This window comes from Spea bombifrons, chromosome 1, assembly GCF_027358695.1.
Source record: "Spea bombifrons isolate aSpeBom1 chromosome 1, aSpeBom1.2.pri, whole genome shotgun sequence".
Classification (NCBI taxonomy): Eukaryota; Metazoa; Chordata; class Amphibia; order Anura; family Pelobatidae; genus Spea; species Spea bombifrons.
In genome coordinates this window covers 76,259,970-76,283,661 of record NC_071087.1, presented here as the reverse complement: position 1 = coordinate 76,283,661, position 23,692 = coordinate 76,259,970, and the positions used below count along the sequence as shown (strand labels likewise).

The 23,692-nt window shown below is 41.8% G+C and overlaps 2 protein-coding genes across 5 annotated transcripts in view; both read left to right on the top strand.

Moving 5' to 3' along the window:
* Positions 1-23,692, top strand: part of MPV17L2 (MPV17 mitochondrial inner membrane protein like 2) — a 153,242-nt gene that overhangs the window by 48,401 nt on the left and 81,149 nt on the right. The window lies entirely within an intron of this gene.
* The window catches only part of LOC128491756 (beta-1,4-galactosyltransferase 1-like), a 134,282-nt gene continuing 122,442 nt past the window's right edge, over positions 11,853-23,692 (top strand). For both annotated transcript variants that reach the window (XM_053464081.1, XM_053464073.1), the window contains exon 1: positions 11,853-12,114. In XM_053464081.1, coding sequence (XP_053320056.1) covers positions 11,979-12,114 — 136 coding nt within the window. In that variant the 5' untranslated portion in view covers positions 11,853-11,978. The remainder of the gene's footprint in view (positions 12,115-23,692) is intronic.

Sequence of the window (23,692 nt, the reverse complement as noted above, 5' to 3'; positions counted from 1 at the left end):
GATGTTAATTATCTCTTCTTATTGGTCAATATCTTATTAAACATAAATAGTAAAAAAAAAATAAAAAAAGAAATTAATAAATGACAAATACAGTGGTGAAGGCAACACTGCATCACACTTTTTCATATTAGCCTTTTGCTAGGAAAAGAAAAGCACACTATGCAGAGAGGTATAATGATCATGAGGTAAAAATTTTATTGGGCAGTGTGTATGTTTTAAATCATGTAAACTAAATCATGTCAAACTAATTTAATTGCAGTCTACGAAGAAGTAAGTAGAAGTGTAGATCAGGGTGTGGCAGTGGATATAAAATACTTGGATTTTGCCAAGGCATTTGACACGGTTCCACACAATAGGTTAGTATTCAAACTGAAGGAAATTGGTCTAGATGCAAATTCTTGTTCTTGGGTAGAACATTGGCTTAGAGATAGAGAACAGAGAGTTGTTATAAATGGTCAATTTTCAAGCTGGTCAAAAGGGGTAAGTGGTGTCCCTCAGGGTTCTGTTCTGGGACCAATTTTATTCAACATATTTATAAATGACCTGGCAATAGGCGTTGAAAGTGATCTGCAATCTGGGTACTCCTACCAAGCTGCGTTTCCTTTTGCTGAGACACCAGCGCTTAACTCTTTTAGCACCAGGAAAAAAGCAGCATTGTAAAGAAAAGGAGGATCTGGAGCTGTGTTGGCGCTGTGGATAGCCGTAGCTTAGTTTATTCAGCACATGTACAGTTCTGAAAAGGTCATTGAGTTATTACAGCAGCTCACCTCAAGCAGTAGACAGAATTAATGTTGAGGTGAACACAGGATTGAGTTTTATTGAAAACACACCAGTATTTAAACAGCGCAAGGGAGTAATTTACATACAACAGTCACAGCAAACCTCACATAGTTCTCCAACAGGCTCTCCTTTGTACACGGCTCAGTATTTGTCGAAAATATAGTCTGTGGGGAAGATGGTAAATATGGGCGGTTCCTTGACTTCTGGCTGAAATTGGCTGAATATCAGATCTTGGTGCAAATACTGGCTGTGAAGGTCTCTGTCCTGTAAGTTCTTACCCGATGGAGAGTAACACAACACACATAAAACCCTCTCCCAAAATTCAGGTACCCCAAATCCATGTCCGAGTTCCACAGTCTTTAGAGTTTAATGTAATTGGAGAAACGTAGCACTCTGTACTGGGGGGGAATAAGTAATCCAAAGGGATCCCTTGTACCTACCTCCACAAAAACAGAACCCCTTCCAAGGCCAGGGCCCATAGTCTATAGGGAGGAGCGTGGCCCTCAGGACCCTACAGGAGCCCAGGGTACAGAGGCTTCCATGACAGGGATTATTTATATACACTAGTCGGTGCTAATTTAGCGTGCAGTCTACCAGAGCTTGTCAGTTACAGTTCTAATAGTATTCCCTGTTATGTTTATGGGTATTAAATTACAAAAAGAGCATCAGTTTTGCAAAAACTCATGTTGCAACAGACACACATAGTTCTCAACCAGGCCCTCCTATGCCCTCCTATGCACAGTGCTCAATATTTGCACTCAGCCCACCTCAGTCCGGTTGGGGGTCGTTATTGTAGTCTATTGGGAAGATGGTAAACACTGGTGGTTCCCTGACTTATGTTTGAAACCAGGTTATGACAGCTGTAAATCAGTTTTTCGTGTAAATACTGGCCATAGAGGTTTCTGTCCAGACCCAATGGAGAGTATAACACCACACATAATATCCCCTCCAAAATGAAGGTACCTCAAATCTGTATGCAAGTTCCATAGTCTTTAGAGTCTCTAGTAATTGGGGAAACATGGCACTCTGTACCAGGGCGAAGAAGTAGTCCCAATGGACCCCCTGTACCTACCGCTACAAAAACAGAACCCCTTCCAAGGCCAGGGCCCATAGTCTAAAGGGAGAAGTGTGGCCCCCAGGACCCTCCAGGAGGCCAGGGCACAGAGGCTCACATGACAGGGATTATTTACATACAATAGTCCAGTGCTAATTTCACCAAAACCTCACCAAAACCTCACCAAAACCAGATTCCCTTCCAAAAAATAATAGCAATTGGTAACTCACTATCAATGTGAGCGCCAATTACTTGCACCAAAGTTAATATTGCACAGTCCCAGTTAGTGGCATTTGTTAGTAGACATGTTCGTCTTCGTGGGGGAAAAAAATCTTGGTATTCCACGAATATTCGCCTGTTCCTGTGTTTGGTTCGGGCGAATATTCGTGTACATTCTTTTTTTTAGAAGGAGTTATTACTGGTTAACGGTACGCAGCAGCTTTGGTGCCAGGATTTTAAAGTTCCATTCGAGCAGCTCTATTGGTCACCAGCAGGGGCCTCCTCTGCCATCAACCAATGAAGGGCAGCTGCTCTTCATTGGTTGATGTCAGAAGAACCCCCTGTCCTGCCAGTGAGCAAAAAAGTCGCTCGCACCGACTTTTAACTCTTGAAGCCGAAACTTGGCCAGGGGAGGGAACAGGAGTTAAAGTTCCATAAGAGCGACTCTATTGGTCGCCGGCAGGGGCCTCCTCTAGCATAACCGATTGGTTGATGCCCGAGGAGGCCCCTGCAGGCGACCAACAGAGTTGCTTGCACGGACCTTTAACTCCTTGCGCAATCCTACGGATTCCCGCTCCCGTTAACCCCTGCGATGCAACGTAGATAAGGTAGACTAGAGGGGGGAAGGGACCAGGGATATTAGTTAGGACATATAAGCGAAGACGAAGACAAACACACAGATTCTTCCTGTTGTGTGTTTTCGTATACGTTTTGCTGCCACCATGTTCGTTTCTTCAGTATTCGGGCTGAACAACGAAAACGCACCCTTTGCATTCATTTTCATGTTCACCCGAATACAAATGCACAAGTCTAGTTGTTAGTACCAATGTTTCAAACGCATAGTTACATGAATAAATAAACATTTGTTAATAATTAATAACACATGTATGTATGTAGCCTTAAAAGCTGGAGATACGTTATAATGAATGTCTGAGGATTCAAATCCTTTGTGACAGTAACCTAATGTGCTTGTTATGCATCGCTGCTATGCATTGGGGCCTATTGTGTGCTGTTTTGAAGCTCTATGACACTTCAATTGGAATGTACATTATGGTACAAGATAACCTTGTACATCTAAGCAGTGGATGTCTGCAAATATGGTATGAATGTGAAAGTCACCTATCTGGGAGTGAAATGCATGCTACAGTTTCACTCACCCTAGAACCCGACCCCCATGCAAGGGCAGTGGATCTGATGGTTTTGAGTTAGTTTGCTGCAACAATATATGGACATATATTATAATAAAATCCCTAATATATTACACCTTAGCTCTTTTTTGACTGGTAATTGCTGGGTAAACACTGAATTTTTCCTATATTTTGGTCACAGTGTATGCTTAACGATGGGACTGTTTGTTTGCCTTTTTACTGGCCTAATATACACTCACTGGCCACATTATTAGGTACACCTGTTCAATTGCTTGTTACCACAAATAGCTAATCAGCCAATCACATGGCAGCAACTCAATGCATTTAGGCATATAGACATGGTCAAGACAACTGGCTGAAGTTCAAACCGAGCATCAAACAGCATTTGAACATGGCATGGTTGTTTGTGCCAGACGAGCAGGTCTGTGTATTTCAGAAACTGCTGATCTACTGGGATTTTCATGCACAACTATCTCTAGGGTTTACAGAGAATGGTCCGAAAAAGAGAAAATCCAGTGAGTGGCAGTTGTGTGGACGAAAATGCCTTGTTGATCTCAGAGGTCAGAGGAGAATGGACAGACTGGTTCTAGATGACAGAAAGGCAACAGTAACTCAAATAACCACTTGTTACAACCAAGATATGCAGAATACCATCTCTGAACGCACAACACGTCGAACTAAGGCTACAATTCCCACAGACGCACCAAAATTGGACAATGGAATACTGAAACGTTGCCTGGTCTGATAAGTCTTGATTCCAGCGGCGACATTCAGATGGCAGGGTTAGACTTTGGCATAAATTACACGAAAGCATGGACTTGTATCAACAGTTCAGGTGGTGGCGGTTTTGTCACAAATGGGGTCTATACAGACCCAGTGCGCCCAATGATGGAATTTCAGGAGTCACCATGCAAAAGCCACAGGAACAGATGCACGATAACCACACTTCCCTAAGTATTTTGCCATCAGGATTGTGTGGCCACATACCAGGATGCTAAGATAGCAGCGGGAGGTTTCTGGTACAGATAACAGGATATAGAGATATCTGGCAGCTAAGGACAGAAAAGGCAGGATAGAAACAGGTTGCAGAATCAGGAATACAGGTTACAGGAACAGGCTACACACAAGATCCAACATAAATAGAACAGGACACCCCTCTGCCGGGCCCAACACAGGACACCCCTCTACCAGGGCACAGGACACCACTCTACCGGGGCACAGGACAGGACACCCCTCTACCAGGGCACAGGACAGGACACCCCTCTACAGGGGCACAGGACAGGTCACCCCTCTACTGGGGCATAGGACAGGATAGTGGTGGAACTACCGGGGTCGCAGGGGTCGCGACTGCGACCGGGCCCTGGAGTTGTGCCACTCAACCGCTCGGCGTCCTATCTCCTCTGCTCCCTGCCGCCGCCTGCCTCAGCACTGCCCGAGTGCAGTTGTGGGAGCGTGAGGTGTCTGTCTCGGGTGCCGGCGCTTCACGCTGAGCGCCGGCATATGACATCATATGTTGGAGCTCAGCAGTGAAGCTGCGCACACCGTGGCAGAGCAGCGAGACAGAGGCCTCGCACTCCCACCACAGGACTGCATGGTAAGTGACCTACAAAGGGGGGGTAGGGAGAGGGTAGTTAGTGAGAATGGGGGGGTAGGGCGAGGGTAGATAGTGAGAATGGGGGGTAGGGAGAGGGTAGATAGTGAGAAGGGAGGGAGAGGGGGTAGATAATGTGAGAGGGGGTAGATAATGTGAGAGGGGGTAGATAGTGTGAGAAGGGGTGGAGGGGGCTTAACAGATTCTCGCACCGGGGCCCTGAGGCTTCTATTTATGCCCCCGGGACAGGACACCCCTCTACCGGGGCACAGGAGAGGACAACAGAGTACAGGGCTGACAAGACTGACCAGGTTACACATGACAAGACTATACAGAAAATAACATGACTAAACAGGATAGACTAGACAAGGACATGAATGGAACCTTTCTAAGATAATAAGATTGGATATTCTGTCACATATTATGGCCATAGAATGCTTTGCCCACCACTACACCAAAGTACACCAATATATCGGTGGGTCAACTTTTGAGTCAATTGTCAGATTACTTTTGGTCCATTGAAAAAGAGGGTGCTATATATTAAAGAGCTGCAATTCCCAACCCCTTTCTTCAATTGGGATGTGGATACCCTCAAATTCAAGCTGTAACTAGAATTTACTTTGGTAAAAAGATGAAATAAGAAAACTTGCGTAAGTGTCCAAATATTTCCTGACCTAACTGTACATCCTTCCAATGTTGTAGGGGTTGTGGTGAGACGGGGGGGTGTGATTTACACTTGGTGGTCATGCCTGGTAATTCCACCAGTTTGGTTGTGGATATTTTGGCTATTACCTGATGTTCTGGGCTTTGAGTTGCCCTACTTCCCATAGCTGACCGTTCGCCACTTTTTTTGAGGAAGATCTGGCCCCCTCTTCACGAAAATTAGTGATCCATATCCAATTGGCAATGAAACTGGCAATGGTCAGAAAATGGAACTCATTGCCATGAAATACTACTCATACTCAACACAAAAGTATGGATGAAATTAGTACCATACCTAGTGTAGAGAGGTGAGACCCTCACACAACACTGCAAACCACCAGACTAGAGAGGAGGATCTCAACCTTTTGAGGGTAGGGGCCTAACTCTGATCCCTTAGTCAGCTAGAAAATGATGTTGGTGAATAAACTCAATCACATTTACCTCGAGACCCAGACACAAAAAGTTCATTGACTTTATGTTATATAAATATAATAAATGTAAGCACACCAGTAATCGCTTAATGGGGAGAACATACAACACCCACCACTCGAGATAAAGGTTGGGCTTGTTGCCCTGACAATTCTTATTCTTACCCTGTTTAAATAATCTTGACCTAAATGGAGATATGGAAATTGGAGTGTAGTCAAATTTTAGTACTGTTAATATCCCCACCCTATAACATGGAATGCAAATATTTGTTAACATTTGACTGGATGTACTTTGATCTGTACTGCCTGCTGTTAATAACAGATATGAATTGTCATTGTGAGTGTTTACCTGTGGAACAAATGCCAGTAAAAGGAGAAATAAAGGGTGTGTATAAGCTCATTTACATGAATTGGTGGTTAACAATTTAATAAACTTGTTTCCATCCACCTCACTAGCGGGGAACTGGTGCTGAAAAAAAAAACCTACAAGTCTCACTGCGTGTGTAAAATAAATACAAAGATACATAAATTGGTAGATAAAATCACACTCGTGTTTGTGCCCACAGGGTAATGACGGACCAGAGGTGGGGTGCTTCCAAGTTCCTCTTTGTCCTTCCATGTCAAACTCCTTGGTAAACTCTTAAATATAAGGAAACTGGTATATAAATTGGTAGATAAAATCACCATCTTGTTTGTGCACACAGATGAATCATACTTCTCTTGAATTTAACTCTTAAATGTAATAATGAAATCTTCAACAGAATTGATGTCTTCAAAGAGTTTGAGCATATAAAAACACACAGAACAAAAGCACATAGTGCGACTTCGTTATAAAACACAGAAAATAAGTTATTGCATTGGATGTACTCCTTTGTACCTTTTTGTGGGAACAATACACTGCCCCTATGTGTTGTAGCTCTCCATGATTCCTTAGTATGTCTACTTCCTTCAACTGGTACACAGGTGGGGGAGAATATAAAGGTATATGTCCTGGAACAACTGTTATTGTGGCTTAAAACTGCCTCTTGGTCCGGCATCTTACAACCATATGTAACAAGTCGACCGGCTTATTTAAAACACACCACTGACGTGATATCAGATCCTTATATGCCATAATTGAACACACTACAGGGTGTACAGCAGTAGAGGAAATCCTTAACAGAGAGAGAGAGACTATTAGACCCCCTCCATGTACATCACCCCGAGAGACTTTGCCACTCGCAAGATAGCAGCACGTCCTTTAAAAAAATTCACCCATACAAGTCAATGGAGCCCAGCTTTCTAATCACAATGTGATTAGTAAAATATTTACAAAATAATAAAAAAATATAAGGAAAAAAAAATATCTAAAAATAAAAAAGTGGTAACATTTTGACAAAGGCTGGTGGTACAATTAGTGCATGGAAAGGCTTAAAATACCACTTTTTGAAACACCCTAGGGTGTCTAGTTTTCAAAGATATATGATTTGATGGGGTAAATTGATTTAGCTGGCTTCAAAGATGGCCCTATTAAGACAAGGGGCAGCAAGACCACACGTCAAAGTTCCAAGTAAAAATGCGCACTTCCCAAATGTGGCATTTTACTTCCCAAACAATGGGCTAAATCGAATTAGCCGGCTTCAAAAGTTGCCCACTTAGGACATGGGGGGCAGTAGGACTAGATGTTAAAGTTGAAAAATGCGCATTTTACCTCCCAAACAACCCAACAAAACCATGCATAGGGGGTATCACTGTACTCGGGAGATGCTGCTGAACACATATTGGCGTGTTGTTTGACGTATAGCAGGAGCTATAAGTTTATACCGAAAGTACAATTTGTGTGAAAAAAAAAATACAAAAGAAAAATTACTACCACAAACTTTGGCAAAGGCTGGTGGTAGAATCTCATGCATGGAAAGGCTTAAAATACTAGCATTTGAAATGCCTTGGGGTGTCTAGCTTTCAAAAATATATAATTTGATGGGATAAACTGATTTATCCAGCTTCAAAGATGGTCCTATTGGGACAAGGGGCAGCAAGACCAGATGTCAAAGTTCCAAGATAAAAAATGCAACCTTCCCAAATGTGGCATTTTACCTCCCAAATAACCCGACAAACCCATGGGTGGTATCACTGTACTCAGGAGATGTTGCTGAACACACATTGGAGTGACATACACCAGGAGCTGTAAATCCATACCTGAAGTGCAATTTTTGTGATAAAAAAAAACACAAAATAAATTACTACCACAGAGTTTGACAAAGGGTGTTAGTAGAATTAGTTCATGGAAAGGGATAAAATACCAGCATTTGAAATACCTTGAGGTGTCTAGTTTAAAAAATATATGGTGTGATGGGGTAAATTGCATTGGCCGGCTTTAAAGATACCCGCACATTTTTGAAATAGCAAAACGCTACTTGTACTTATTGCCCAATAACTTGCAGAAAAAAAGCAAAAAAACATAAAAACATTGTGCATTTCTAAACTAAGGACAAATAGTAGAATCTATTTAGCAGGTTTTTTCATTAGCTTTTTTGGATGAGTAAAAGATTTTCCATATAAAAGTCAGAAAAAGTGGGGGTTTTTTTTTGCAATTTTTCATCATTTTTTTTTTTAATTAGATGATATAATATCTGAAGAAAGTCCCTTTTGTCCTGAAAAAAACCCAATATATAACTTGTGCGGGTACACTAAATAAGTGAGGAGAAAATTACAGCTAAACAAGAGCACCGCAAAAGTGTTAAAACAGCCTTGGTCCCAAAGGGTACGATAAACAGTCTGGTCCTTAAGGGGTTAACATATATTGACAGCAGGGTCTAATATTAAAGAATGAAAAATAACTGCCAGTTCATTTTAAAATCATGTTTCAATCACGGTCTTTACTTCCTCTCCTCCGCGTCTAGCGCTTCCTCCAGGCTGCAAAAAAAACGGCGTTTCAACGGCGCTCCACAGGATGTCTGAAGGTAAGTGAACTACAAATGGGGGAGAGGGGGGTAGATAGTAAAAAGGAGGGGGAGAGGGGTAGATAGTGAGAAAAGAGGGTAATAAGAATATTGAAATAAAGTCAGAGTCAGAATGAGTGAGAGAATGAACAAATTAATGTGTGTATGAATTGTGTAAATGAGTTAGAGAATAAATGATTAATGTATGGAAGAGTTGTGTGAATGAGTAAAAGAATTAATGAATTTGTGAGGATGCATTAATAAATATGTGTAACTAAATTGTGTGAAAGACTGAGAGAATTAATGATTGTGTGAATTAGTGAGTGACTGTAAAAGCATCTGTGTATATTATAGATGTAATAATAATTGATTTTTGGAAAGGCAAAGATGGTACAGGTAGCATGTTTGTGGGCTCAGTGGTGGAACATCCAGGGTTACAGGGGTTGCGACTGGGCCCTGGGGTGCTGAGCGGTCGTTTTCAGCAACTGCTCGGCGTCCTTCTGTCTCCTCTGCTCCCTGCCGCCACTGGTCTCAGCGCTGCCCCGACTGCAGTGGTGGAAGCGTGAGGCGTCTGTCTCGGGGCCGGCGCGTCATATGCCGGTGCTCAGCAGTGAAGCCGCGGGCACAGAGACAGAGACAGAGACACAGTGAGAAGGGGGGTATATAGTGTAAGAAGGGGGGGCGAAGGGGGAATAAAAAGTAAGAAAGGGGTGTAGTAAGCATATTGAAATAAAGAGTGAGAATGAATGAATATGTGGATGAATTGTGTGTTATTTTTAGCTAACCCCCCAAAAATAGTTGTTTATAAATCATGATTTTTTTATTGAAGGGAGGGATGCTTAATAAACAATGTTGATTAATGGTTGTCCTATATATTTGTGGAACCACACCATCAATGGCTGTGACGTGTGACTTTTTACTATCCTGAATGCTGCATTGTTGAAGATAAAGTAAGTTGAAAAAGTGGACAGATATGATTCAATATGTAGTTTGTTAAAAAAAAAATTGTGTAAAAATCATGTTTTTGTGGGGGGGTCATTAACAGATTCTCAAACCGGGGCCCTGAGGCTTCTTGTAATGCCCCTGGTGGGCTGTTTGGGGACAAAGATGTCATATGCTGGGCTGTTTGGGGACAACGATTGGAAATCCTATGTGTGTTATCTGCGTGCTGGTCAGGTTCTATGTGGGCAGTGTGGACGCCAGGGCTGTTGTGCAACCTGTGATCTATGCCTAAAATTTAGGGTGTTTCATCTACACCTGCAAAGCTGGGTTTTTGTGTTATTCTGTTGCTCTATATCTGCTATGCTATGTTTCCATACATTATTTATGTATACCTGTAAATACAGGGCTTGTTTGTCTTATTCAGATGATGGATATATGTAAAGCTGTTTTCATGCATTGTTTATTTGATCTATACCTTCAGTGCTCAGTTTACGTGTGATTTCCAGTTGATCTATAACTGCAATGCTGGGTTTGTGTGTTCTGTTGATCTATACCTGCAATACTATGTTTCCATACATTATTTGTGTATACCTGCAAATACAGAGTTTATGTCTTATTCAATTGATCTATACATGCACGTGCTGTTGACGTGTTTATTTGATCTATACTTGAACTGCAGGGAGTAAGTAAAGGAGAGGTATGGCTTAGTGAATGAGGGACAAATGGACTCTGGGGATTATTACAGGGGAGATGACCTCTCAATGTCACAGTAGGGTCAGCAGAAGGGAAGACTGCAGTCAGTATCGGAAATATTTTTTTTATGCGATAGCGGAGGGAGTGAATGTATGCTAGGGAGCATTGGAGCAGGGCCCAAAGAAATGCCTTCCTATATACATATATATATGCAGGGTCTAATATTAAAGAATGAAAAACAACTGCCAGTTCAGCTGTTATTTTGAAATCATATTTCAATCACGGTCTACAAAGAGATAAGTACATATTATGTAGTAAAAAATGCATGTCTAATACGTATCTAATGCATATATATATATATATATGCATACGCAGTGTATATGTGTGTGTGTGTGTAAAGGCAGTGCATGTGTATATGTGTGTATGAGCTCTGCTGCTGTGGACTACTCTTCCAGTGATGCTGAGCCAGCATTATGGTGGATACCTGGATGGCTGAGAATCATAGGAATTTTAGTTCACAGCTAGCATCTGCAGCTTTACTGTTGCTGCACTTCCCATGACGCTCAGCCAGTATCATGGAAGTAGTATGTCTGGCTGAGCCTTATGGGAATAACAGAACAAACACTTTATACGTATGTATAATATTGATCTTTTAACTTAAACCTAAGGGCTGAGTCCCGGAATAAATTAGTATTTTTGATATCAAATTGTGGACCACTATTTCACTTTTATTGGTCGCTATCCAATCTCATACACAAATCTTATAATCCACTAACAGTCATTTGATTTACACAAGCACTAGCACTTTATATAAGTGGGTATATATTTCCAAAAAACTACACCTGGATACTTCATCCAGGAGGCAAAGGTCAACCATGGATCCCCAGGATTCACTGCAAACTCCAGAAAACAAAGTGCCTGATACATCCATCTAAACGTGAGTGTAACCGGTTATCGCACATTTACAAGTGTTGAAAGATATCATCCCATGGTAGATGTTTTTCTTCTATGTTCGTCGCTCGGGATAAATCGGGTTATATATCATTTTTGGAGACTTGAAATACTCATACACATTGTGAGTATAACTATTGGATGTTCTCATTTCCTGTACTGGCTTATTGACCATATTACACTATTTGGCATATGTAATTTTTTGTTTCTCGGAGTCATTGAGGACAACTATTGACCAGTAGGTCAATAGTTCAGCCTTTATATTAAATCAGTTCTGCTTTCATTCTGCTGTCTATGATGTAAATCACAAATTGGGAAAATAATTTTCATAACAATTACCTATTCCAAAAGCTTTAAACCTGGGGCTTAGCACACTGGGCACCCGATCAATTTAATTGTGTTTATTCTGACCCTAACAGGTATTACTGCAAATTAAGGCAGGGCTGAATAACTGGTATAGAGATTTTTGGCATTGGTTCAGTAGCAGTGTTCGACACTTCACTGAAAGTTGGAAGAAACGGCTTGGAAAACCTTAAGCTCCTGCGGTCCATGATGTCTTGGTCTAGAATTTTTGCACTTCTTCTGGCTCTTTCATTTATATTCACTTTTACTGTTCTGAAATCTACAGACATTCTTGGTTTTACATTTGACAAGATGAAAATAAAAGGAAGCACACCACATGAAAGTAAGTTATGACATTTTTTTTTCTTCTGTATGCCTACCTTGCTGGTCCCTGTAGTATGGTAAAAAAAGTGCAGTCAATTTTAGTTAGAACACTTGGTATATCCTGCTTTTGGAAAATGAGAGCTCACAGAATTATTAGATGTTTTCCTTCTATTTTGTAGGAGATGTAATACTGTAGATAAGATGTTTTTTCTATATGCTGTCAAATGACTTATTCTCCTCGTATTGGTGTCTACAGAATCTTGTTACCCATAAATAACAATATATTTCAAAACAATCACAAACAATCAAAAAATACCTATGGGGTTTCTGGGTTTCATTTAGGGTCAAATTTTCTCTTTCATGGTGTACGTTAAATAAGGGGTGTGGATGTTTACTGCAACTGCATGATAGGCACTATACTGAATATAATGTAAAACTAACACTTGTTTATACATGGGATATATCACTATATAGTTTGGCTGTGTGCCTTTTAATTCATGGATCTAATTTTTGAAGTGACGGTCACATTCCATTATGAAAAATGACACAAAATAATTTATACCTTGTTGCAATTGCAGTTTTTTGTAATTTATCACCATTTCTGCACACTTAGAAAAACAAAATGTGACAACATTTAACCCCTTAAGGACAATGGGCGGTCCCTAAACCCATTGAAAACAATGTATTTTGAGCCCATACATGTACAGGCTTTGTCATTATGGGGTTAAGAACCATTCCTTCCCCTTTCCTCTGCTGTAAAGACTCAGACTTTAATCAGTCCTTGGTCTTTATTCAGGACAGCTTAATAGCCTTTCACCACCCTAATGTGGCTGCATGAGTTGTAAATTGAAAACTATTCCCAAATATTCTGAGATAAACCATACTGATATGCGAATGCCCTTTTTGGTTTATGGCAAAATTATTAAACCTGCCATTAAGATATATTTTACTAAAGCTTATTAATTTTGTATTTTCAGACAAATTGTATATTTGACTGTGTATACATGTCTGAATACACTTTCCAGTAATTAGGAGCAAGCAGAAAATGTATATTTTTAGCAGCACTAAATGGTTGTCTGACCAATTGAAAAAAAAAATGTCAATACTAAAAAAACAAGTCTTGCATAGAAAGAGTTAAAATACTGGCATTTTAAATGCCCTTGAGGCGTCTACTTTTAAATAGTAAAACAGTATTTTATCTAATACACAGGCACAGGGCCGGCCCTACAATGGAGCCGACTGGGGCAATTGCCCCAAGCGTTTTTTTTTTGGTTTTTTTGAAGCGGAGGAGAGAGAGAGGGGCGCCGAGTGGTTTTCGCTTACCCGCTCGGCGCCCCTCTCTCTCTCCTCGGCGGCGAGTCTCCCTGTTCGGTCTCAGTGCCGGCTTGTAATGCAGAGCATTACAAGCCGGCACCGTGGCAGAGCAGGGAGACTCGCCTCAGGACTGTTTAAAGGTAAGTACCGGGGAGGGGGGTATGGATAATGGCGTCGGCGAAGTTTAAAATGCCGCCCCGGGGCGGCATAGTTACATAGGCTGAAAAAAGACATGCGTCCATCAAGTTCAGCCTTTCCTATATCTGTTAATTTGTTGCTGTTGATCCAAAAGAAGGCAAAAAACCCCGGCTTCGCTCTTTCCAATTTTGCACTAACCAGGGAAAAAAAATTCCTTCTTGACCCCAAAATGGCAGTCAGATTTCTCCTTGGATCAATAAGCTGTTTCCCCATAATTAAAGATTATATCCCCGAATATTATGTTTTTCCAGGTATCCATCCAGTTGCAGTTTAAACGTCTGTACAGACTCTGATAAAACTACCTCTGCAGGCAGAGAATTCCACATCCTTGTTGTCCTTACTGTAAAAAACCCTTTCCTCTGCTTTAGTCTAAATCTCCTTTCTTCCAGTCTAAATGCATGACCACGTGTCCTATGCATAGTCCTGTTTATGAACAGATTTCCACACAATGGTTTGTATTGGCCCCGAATATATTTATATAATGCTATCGTATCCCCTCTGAGGCGACGTTTTTCTAAACTAAACAGATTTAAATTAGTTAACCTTTCTTCATAACTATATTGCTCCATTCCTTTTATTAATTTTGTAGCCCGCCTCTGCACCCTTTATAGTGCTATGATATCCTTCTTTAGAAAAAGTGCCCAAAATTGCACAGCATACTCAAGGTGCGGCCTTACCATTGATTTATACAGAGGCAAAATTATATTTTTATCCCGCGACTTGATGCCCCTTTTTATACACGACAATACCTTACTGGCCTTAGCAACCCCAGACTGACACTGCACATTGTTGCCTAGTTTGTTGTCTATAACAATTCCCAAATCCTTCTCATTTGTCATTACCCCTAATTCACTACCGTTTAGGGTGTAGGTTGCTTGTGCATTCGCTACCCCGAAGTGCATAACTTTACATTTATCTACATTGAATTTCATCTGCCATTTGAGTGCCCAGTCCCCCAGTCTATCTAGATCCCTCTGCAGCACTGTAATATCCTGCTCGCCCTGTATTACTTTACCTAGTTTAGTGTCATCTACAAACACAGAAACATGACTTTCAATGCCTACTGCCAGGTCATTTATAAATATGTTGAATAAAATTGGTCCCAGAACAGAACCCTGAGGGACACCACTTACCACTTTTGACCAGCTTGAAAATTTACCATTTATAACAACTCTCTGTTCTCTATCTCTAAGCCAATGTTCTACCCAAGAACAAGAATTTACATCTAGACCAATTTCTTTCAGTTTGAATACTAACCTATTGTGTGGAACGGTGTCAAACGCCTTGGCAAAATCCAAGTAGATTACATCCACTGCAACACCCTGATCTACACTTCTACTTACTTCTTCGTAGAATGCAATTAAATTAGTTTGACAGGACCTATGTTTCATAAAACCATGCTGATTTATGCTAATAATACTATTCTTCCCAAGGAATTCTTGAATATTATCCCTAAACAGCCCTTCAAATACTTTCCCAGCAACGGAAGTTAGGCTCACAGGTCTATAATTTCCGGGCACAGAGTTGGAACCCTTTTTGAAAATAGGAACCACATCTGCCTTCCTCCAATCCTCTGGTACAATTCCTGAAACAAAAGAATCCCGAAAGATTAGAAACAGAGGTTCACTTATTTCCTGACATTTTAAACTTCGCCCCAGGCGGCATTAAGTCTTCGACCGGCCCTGCACAGGCATACATGTATTGTAACATTTTTGGTATCTATTATACAGTATGTCAGCATAGGTTATATACAGACAGAAAACCAATAGCCATTTTAAGGTCCCCCCTTAATTTATAATGCACCTTACTTAAAGATATGCCCCTCTGCCCTCCTGAAATGCCACTCAGCTTCCTAGAAGTGCCTCTCCCCGCATCATGCAGACAACCTCTGCTGCTAGAACTTTCTGAATGGCAAAAATAAAACGTTGTCTCCCTACCCTGGGTTGTCTAGTTTTCAAAAATATATGGTTTAATTGGGCACATTGAATTGGCCAGGGTCAAAGATGTGCTAAATAGGGCATGGGCAGTGGATCACCAAATGTCAAAGTTCAACACTGAAAAATGTGCATGCTCCAAATATGGCTCTTTTGCCCCCAAACAGCCAGGCATGGGTGGTATCACTGTACTCAGGCGATGTTACTGAACACATATTGGGGTACTGTGTGACAGTGACATATACCAGATACAAAGTTAATACCGAAGTGAAATGTGTGTGGAAAAAACCCCCCAAAAATTACTACCACAAAGTTAGACAAAGACTGGTGGTAGAATTAGTGCATGGAAAGAGTTAAAATACTAGCATTTAAAATACTGTGTCTAGTCTTCAAAAATATATGGTTTGGTGGGGTAAATTGCATTGGCCAGCTTCAAAGATACCCAAAATAGCACATGGAGGAAGAATTACCAGATCTGGAAAAATGGTTTTGAAATAGCAAAATGCTACTTGTACTTATTGCCCCATAAGCAGTTGCTTTCATTAGCTTTTATAAATGAGTATAACATTTTTCACCATATATTTTTTTTAATAGTATATGATATGATACAATCAAAATAATGACATCTAAAGAAAGCCCTTCTTGTCCTGAAAAAAACAATATATAACTTGTGTGGGGTCAGTGAATGGGAAAGAAGAAAATTACAGCTAAACACAAGCACCACAGAAATGTTAAAACAGCCATTGTCAAGAAGGGTACAAAAAATAAAATCAGTCATTGTCACAAAGGGGTTAATATAACATTATATATACAACTATACATTGTATATTGTGTTTATGGGTTCATATCTTATTGTTACACATGTCCTTGAGTGTATTTTATTTTGCTTGCTATAGAAATAAAAAAAAAGCCTTCATGAATGGTTAGGTGATATATGCCAAACCCTAAATGATAAACCAATTTCTTTTACGTGTATTTACAGGGTAAATATTATATTTTTGTTTCAAAGTTGTAAGTAGTTTACCTAGTATCCTGAGTTAAAAGAGAGTAAAATATCTATACAATATCCACAAAAAAATAATAGCTTTGATTAGCAGACAAAGCTACTTTCCTATGATTATTAGGACACTTGTGCTTGCAAATCAAAAACAAACAAATGTGTCCAATAAACAAACACAAATAGGTGGAGAAAATAAAGAAATAAGAGTACATATCTTTCCCTTATGGTAATCACGCTCTACATATGGGTAATACTATAAAAATATAACACAACACAATAGTGCAATATGTTTTACAAATAATATGTGAATAAATATTGGTGATATATACACTCGGCTCTATGTCAAATTGGAGAAGTGTGAACCAAGAGAGCACAGTGGCACAGAGACCAAGATCATAAAGAGCTTAAAGGAGGTGAGGGTGGCCATGATAGATTCATGGAGTCACTCCTTAACTGCCTGCCAAATCCCCTTGATGTGCTCATTGGGGGCACTGGGTGATGTGCTCATTGGGGAAACCCCATCTGGTCTGCCCTTACCAGACTTCCATGGACATGACGGCTATGCGCCAGTTGGGACCTAGCCGCAAATCTGTGTAACTGTGCGGCCGCTAGTAACCGCGGCGATGGTTGCTATGACAACTTATGGACAATATTAGCACTGTGTAGCTAAGCTCTGGCTAGCCACAATGCCAGCACGGCTCCATTAGATTGCTGTCCCACTTCGTCCCTCCAGCGATAGTCTCCACAAGCTCTGAAGAGGTTAACTGCAGAAGGAAGCATGATTTGTCGGATGTAGCCAGTTGGGATACAGGTCGTTCTGTCACAGTAACGAAGGAGCATTAAAACTATAGTGTAGTGGTAATGGTGACTGGCGGGTGTTAAGCGTTATATTGACAATCCAGGAAATTGGCAAATGGAACAAGAGGAATAGTACTGAAATCAGAGTATTGGTTATAGGGGTGCTTCCAAGTTTCTCTTTCTACCACCTTGTCAGACTCCTTGTTGCACTTGTTGACGAAAACTTGCTAGACTCTTAATACGTGGCACTAAGGAAACTGGCACTGAGATGGAACGTGGCCTGTGCCTCCACAAGGCTTGTGCTTTCAAAGTCAGTTCAGATATAAGAGATGGCTGCTTGTAAAGTATTTACCAATTGATTAATTACCCCGCAATAAAATCACAGACACATGGAGGAGAGAGGAGGATAGCCAACAGTGAACGAATAGTTCAATATAGACAAATCAAAGGACAAACAAAGGAACAATACTAATTAGGGCTGCAACAACTAATCGATGAAAATTGTTGTCAATTGTTTTGATTCTCGATTAGTCGAATCGATTTTTATCGATTATAAAAATGCTCTGAAAAACTCCTTCTATAATCCGACCTCAAACAGAGATCGAATTATAATACTAGAATCCAGATCCCCCGCAGCGCTGCAGCTGACCTGGATTCCCCTCACTGTCAGCCGGTAGGTGTCCGTGCGATGCGCACAGACAACTTCTGCCTCTCCCCTCCACTTCCGCTGGGGCTTCTAGGTCCATCGTAGAAGCCCCAGCGGAAGTGAAGGGGAGTAACGGAGGGGGGAGGAGGCAGAGTGGTGTATGGGAGGGGGAGGAGGCAGAGTGGTGTATCGGAGGGGGGAGGAGGCAGAGTGGTTTATGGGTGAGTTATAGCGGTGTATGGGGGGGGTATAATGAATTTCAGGGTAGCAGAGTGGTGTATGGGGGTGTAATTAATTTCAGGGAGGCAGAGTGGCATATCTGGGGGAGTTAGAGTGTTGGATAGGGGGAGGTAGAGTGGTGAATCAGGGAGTATAATGAATTTTAGGGTGGTGTAGGGTATTTATGGGGGACGGAGTGGCATATCAGGGTGCACAGTGCCATATAGGGAGGTGTAGAAAAGCCCCTTTAAATACCGAGATTTCTAACCTTAACCCGTCTGGCTTTCCTTTAACTACTACCGATTCCTTGTCGTATGAAACTCCACTTACACCAGTGGCTTAAGACAATGGGTTTATTAAAATAACCAATACATATATGTGAGTATACAGAGAAGCGTCTAAATTACAAGGCTCTATGACTCTAACTACACTATGCTAGTGACTCTATGGGTGCATGTAAGGATGGGGTGTCCCTGTCACCTTGATGTTATCCCTTTTCTTCTTCTTTCTTTCTCTTTTCTTCCTTCTTTGTTGCTCACACAACACCTTTATAGCCACCATGCCCAAACAGTCCCAGCTAATCATCTTCTGAGTTTTTGAAAAAGTCCACAAGTTCTGATAGATCCTAGGCTGCAATGCTAGAAACAATTGGTCCCCCAGTGGGGTCAATAAGAGACTTGTGGACTTTAGGTAGAAAGTGAAATAATGAAATAGAGGATTTTGCCCTGTAGTCATATTTTACCTCTTCAAACTTTAAGGTGCCTCTATAAACACCAACATCTAAAATATCAGACAAATATCAGAGAAATGTTGTAGGGCAAAATAAAGCTTGCAGTTTACTTGAGTAGCAGACAACTGTCTATTTACCTCTTCATCATAATATACGTTATTCATGTCTACAACAGCCTCACCTTTGTTAGCATTCTGAATCACTAAGACACATGTTTTATGGTTTGTTATTGGAATGCAGTCAAACTACCATAAGATTTTTTTTATCATTTCTTTGTGCCAACTTTATGAGGTCATGCCCAACTAAATGCTGATAAGTTTCCATGAAGGAAATACAACTATTATTTGGGTAAAAAATAGAATTAGGTTCCAGGAGGATTCAGGTGTTTATCTTTCTCCTTATACAGTGAAGGTAAAAAATATTTGATCCTCTGCTGATTTTGTATGTTTGCCCACTGACAAAGACATGATCAGATTATAGTTTTATAGGTTTATTTGAACAGTGAGAGACAGAATAACAGCAAAAAATAACCAGAATATCCAGAATAACGCATTTCAAATACATTATAAATTGATTTGCATTTTACGCAGTGAAATAAGATCTCTTCTGAGAACCTTTTAGATAGCAATGTTAAGCTAGGTCTAATTTTGTACAGCCTCATAATTGGGTTCTCTTCTAAGTAGGCATTGTCATTAAAATGCAAAAACCTATGAAAGCTTTTAAAGCATACCCTCTTCATAATAGTTGGGAACGGGTTGCTAACCATACCTGGGAACTTCTCGGCTCCGGCTACCCGGAGCCTTCCCTTGCGGGACGCGGCCAGGACTGCACAACGACAGTCCCGCTGTTGTTGGGGGTTTATATACTCCTGTGTTGTTCTGTAATTGGTTCTCTTACGTTCTTGTGTTAACCTTTTGTTTGCTGGTAGTCGGTGAGAGTAAAGGAAGTAATGAAAATATGAGCCTCCTGTCTTGGCGTAAAATTTGACATATTGTCTTTAGATGTAGGGTAAATACTAGATGATGAATCACATTGCAGAAGACAAGGATACTTCTCCTGGCTTGTGTGCCTTTTTATCCTTATATTGTGTGGTTTTCTATTCCATCTGTGGGCTCTGTCCCCTCGATTTCCCCCCCTTCTCTCCTTATCCGAGTATTATCGGTGGTGGGATTTTTCCTCCATCTGGGAGGGGATCTGGCTGTCAATTTTTTCTCTTACCTTATCGCGTGTTTCTCAGATTTCTTCTCCTTAGCAGCAGCCGCTTTGGGGACGTCTCGCAAGATCTCGCCTCCATCTTTGTGATGTCAGCTCCGCGACGTCCATCTTGCTAGGTCTCTGAATTGGCTTTAAGTTAGTTTGGCAGCAATCTTACTTAGGTCCACGAGGTCTCGCGGTTGTGGCCATCTTGTTCTTTTTTCTACTATGGCAGTGTTTCTACCGTTTTAGTAGTTTTGGAGCAGTTTATGCTCCGTTTATCATCGTGTGAGCCCCATATTCTCAACCCCCTACCCTCTTGGGTAGTTTCTTAGTTGGGGTTTTCATTTGCAGGTGAGCCCTGCTGTTATTACCGGCCCTACAGACTCTTTGGCCTGCAGGCCTTAGGGTGAGCCCCTACCTGGTCCCTAGGCCCTCTAGTGTCCTGGTGCCCCGGGAGAGCCACTTCTTGGGACCTTATCTAACGTCAGTGGCAAGTTTGCCCCTACAGTTCAAAGGTCCTCCTCAGAGACCTGTTCTTTCTCAGAGTGACCCCCTGGTCACACAGTCAGTAGGTATCTTGTTATAGGGTAAGCCCCTACTTTGGACGTGATGTTACAATCTAGTGAGAACTCCCAGGATGTGTTCCTGGCCTGGCTGGAGTTTCTCCAGCTCCATGGAGTCTTTCATGGCTAAAGTCCCAGCAGGCATTACTTCGGGCACCCCCTGGGCAGATGCCCTCCCTTCTCCCCCAGAGGATCAGCCAGACTCAGACTCTGACAAGCCATGGAAGGGCAATAGTGCCTCCGCTGGTAAAGGCAAGGCCCCTGCCAAACGCCCTAAACCGTCCGGGGCCTTAGCAGCCTGCCAAACACCCTAAACCGGCCGAGGCCTTAGCACACCAGATTCCCCTGTAGGGCGCATGTCGCACTTCATGTGCGAATACACGTGAGTGAGCCCCACCAGTCAATTTCCTCTATGGCTCCCACTAACTCGGCCATACCAGATGCCCCAGTCTTAGATCCCTCGGATGCTGCCCTTTATGACCCTACGGCTATGCGACACCACAGGGCCACAGAATGGGCTCCACTGGGGCACATTTGCTGGTACTTCCAGAAATGGTTGCGCAGGCCCCTGGAGAGAGAGGTGAGCAACAAACTGCCTCCAGCTCATTCTTGGATCCTTCTCCATTTGGAGCCTGGCAAAGGACCAGACAGATTGTTGCCTCCACCTTCAGATGGACAACGTTTCGACGGTAAGGTACATCAACCGTAGGAGGGATCCGTTCCAAACGCCTTATGGAGCTAATGAAAAAGATGTACGAGTTCTGCTTTGACCGCAACATTGTTCTGCAAATGGAATAAATCCCGGGGGAGGACAACCAGTTAGCGGATTGGTTCTCCAGGCACCGCAGGGATTTGAGCGACTGGAAGATCCACAGGCAGGTATTCTCCAAGCTCCAACACCTTTGCGTCCAGGACCAATGCTCAGTTGAGCCGTTTCTTCAGTTGGCTGAAGCCCTGGGAACCGATGCATTCCTGCAGGAGCTTATGCCTTTCCCCCGTTCGCCATGGTCCCTCGCGTGGCACAGCATCTCCGGAGCTCTGCTTTTAATCACTCCCATGTGGCGCTCCTATCCGTCCAAGATCCTTTGGCGCTTCCATTGTTTCCTGCAGGCAGACCTGGAGGACCTGGAGGATCTCTCTCACCTGCTGGTACTCGAAGGGCGACTATCCTTGGTTGCCTGGATGATATTGAGATTGAGAGTCCTGGGATCTGGGCACGCACAAGTCTTACATGGAAAAATGGTTCTTTTGAATTGTCCCACAAGCCATAGTATCAAAATAGAACAAAAAACTAAACAAAGGAATGCTTGTATAAAAGTTGTCTACTTGATATCCTTTATTTAGCAATGGGTAGATTAAGTCACACACTATTTTGGCAGAAGTTCCAAAAAACTGGTGGGTTAAGATCAGTGTCTTTTAATCTCATCAATGTGAAATGCTGTAGCACTCTCACATAACTTTTGATGTAGTACCCCGATCTCTCACCGTGACATTAAGGGGAATGTGGACATGAAAAGGGTAAATGGCTAATAAGCTGAGACAAACAGTTCTCAAATCTCATATTTCTTTTATGAAAAATGAACACAGTACACAGTACAGAGTATATAACCCAAAATATATTGCGGATACATTTGCTACATTTTATGATCATTTGTATAATTTGAAAAAGGATCCTTCAATATTTCATCCCCAAGTTAAGGATTAAAGATTTCTTGGAAACAATACCTATACCTAAGATCTCTTGTGAAAATAGGGAACGCATAAGCAAATTGATTACCTTAGCAGAGATAGAGGAGGTTATTAAATCTCTCAGTCCTCAAAAGGCACCTGGACCTGATGGTTTTTCAAATACATATTATTAAGCGTTTTACTCGATTTTAACACCATATCTTCAGCATCTCTTTAATAATTTCTTGACACAGGGGTCTATACCTAAAGAAATGCTAAGAGCTCATATTATAAATATACCAAAACCTAGCAAATCTACTGATGAATGTGCTAATTACATACCAATATCTCTTTTAAATGTGGATATAAGATTTTTTGCAAAGATTTTAGCACACAAGATAACACCACTATTAACATCTTTAATCCATAATGACCAAGTAAGTTTTATTAAAGGTAGACAAGCAGGGCCGTAGCTAGGGTGCAGCTGTAAGGGGCCGTACAGCTGCCCGATCAGCAGCTGCAGCCTCCAGGACTGGTTGGGGAGATCACGGATCTCAACATTTAGAAAACCATGTAAATGCATTGTCACTCTGGGCAGTTGCCCAGGGACCCAGCGTTCTAGGGGCCCCATGGGGAATTACATTGCTGCCAGCAATGTGATTCACCACAAAGCCCCTAAAAAATAGCAGCGTCTATATAGGGTAGGGGCGATCAGATAGGCCACCTCCCCTGGGGCAGTCTTCAGGGGAGTGTAGAGGCAGCTGCATGATTGTGCTGTCCCCAACCAGCCCTGCTCATCGGGTGCCCTGTGAGCATTGCGCTGGTCTGGGTATGAGGTGTCCGATGAGCAGGGCTGGTTGAGGACAGCACAATACCACTCTAACCAGCCCAACATTAGGGAGCGCGGGTTCTGTCAGTTTAGCCGGCCTTACCACTACGCGCCGGGAAAAATTATGCAGAGCGCGGAGATATGACGTCACCCCTGCGCTTTGCATGAAAAGCCGGCGCATAGTGATGAGGGAGCACTAAAGCAGAGGCCTGGAGTGACAGACCTCACGCTCCCATGACTGCATGGAAGAAAGAAGATAATGTATGATGCCGGATGATTGAAGATGATAGAAGATGAGAAAGGTAAGATATAGGGAGAAAGAGTTGTAAGGACTGTGTGTATATATATATATATATATATATATATATTAGATAGAAGGGATAAGAGGGGGTAGATAGTAAGAAAAAGGGGGTGTAGGGGGTGAGAAAAGAGAGGAGAGGTAGCTAGAGAGAAAGGGGGTCGTAAGAATACTGAAATAAAGAGTGTGTGAGAGAAGGAATT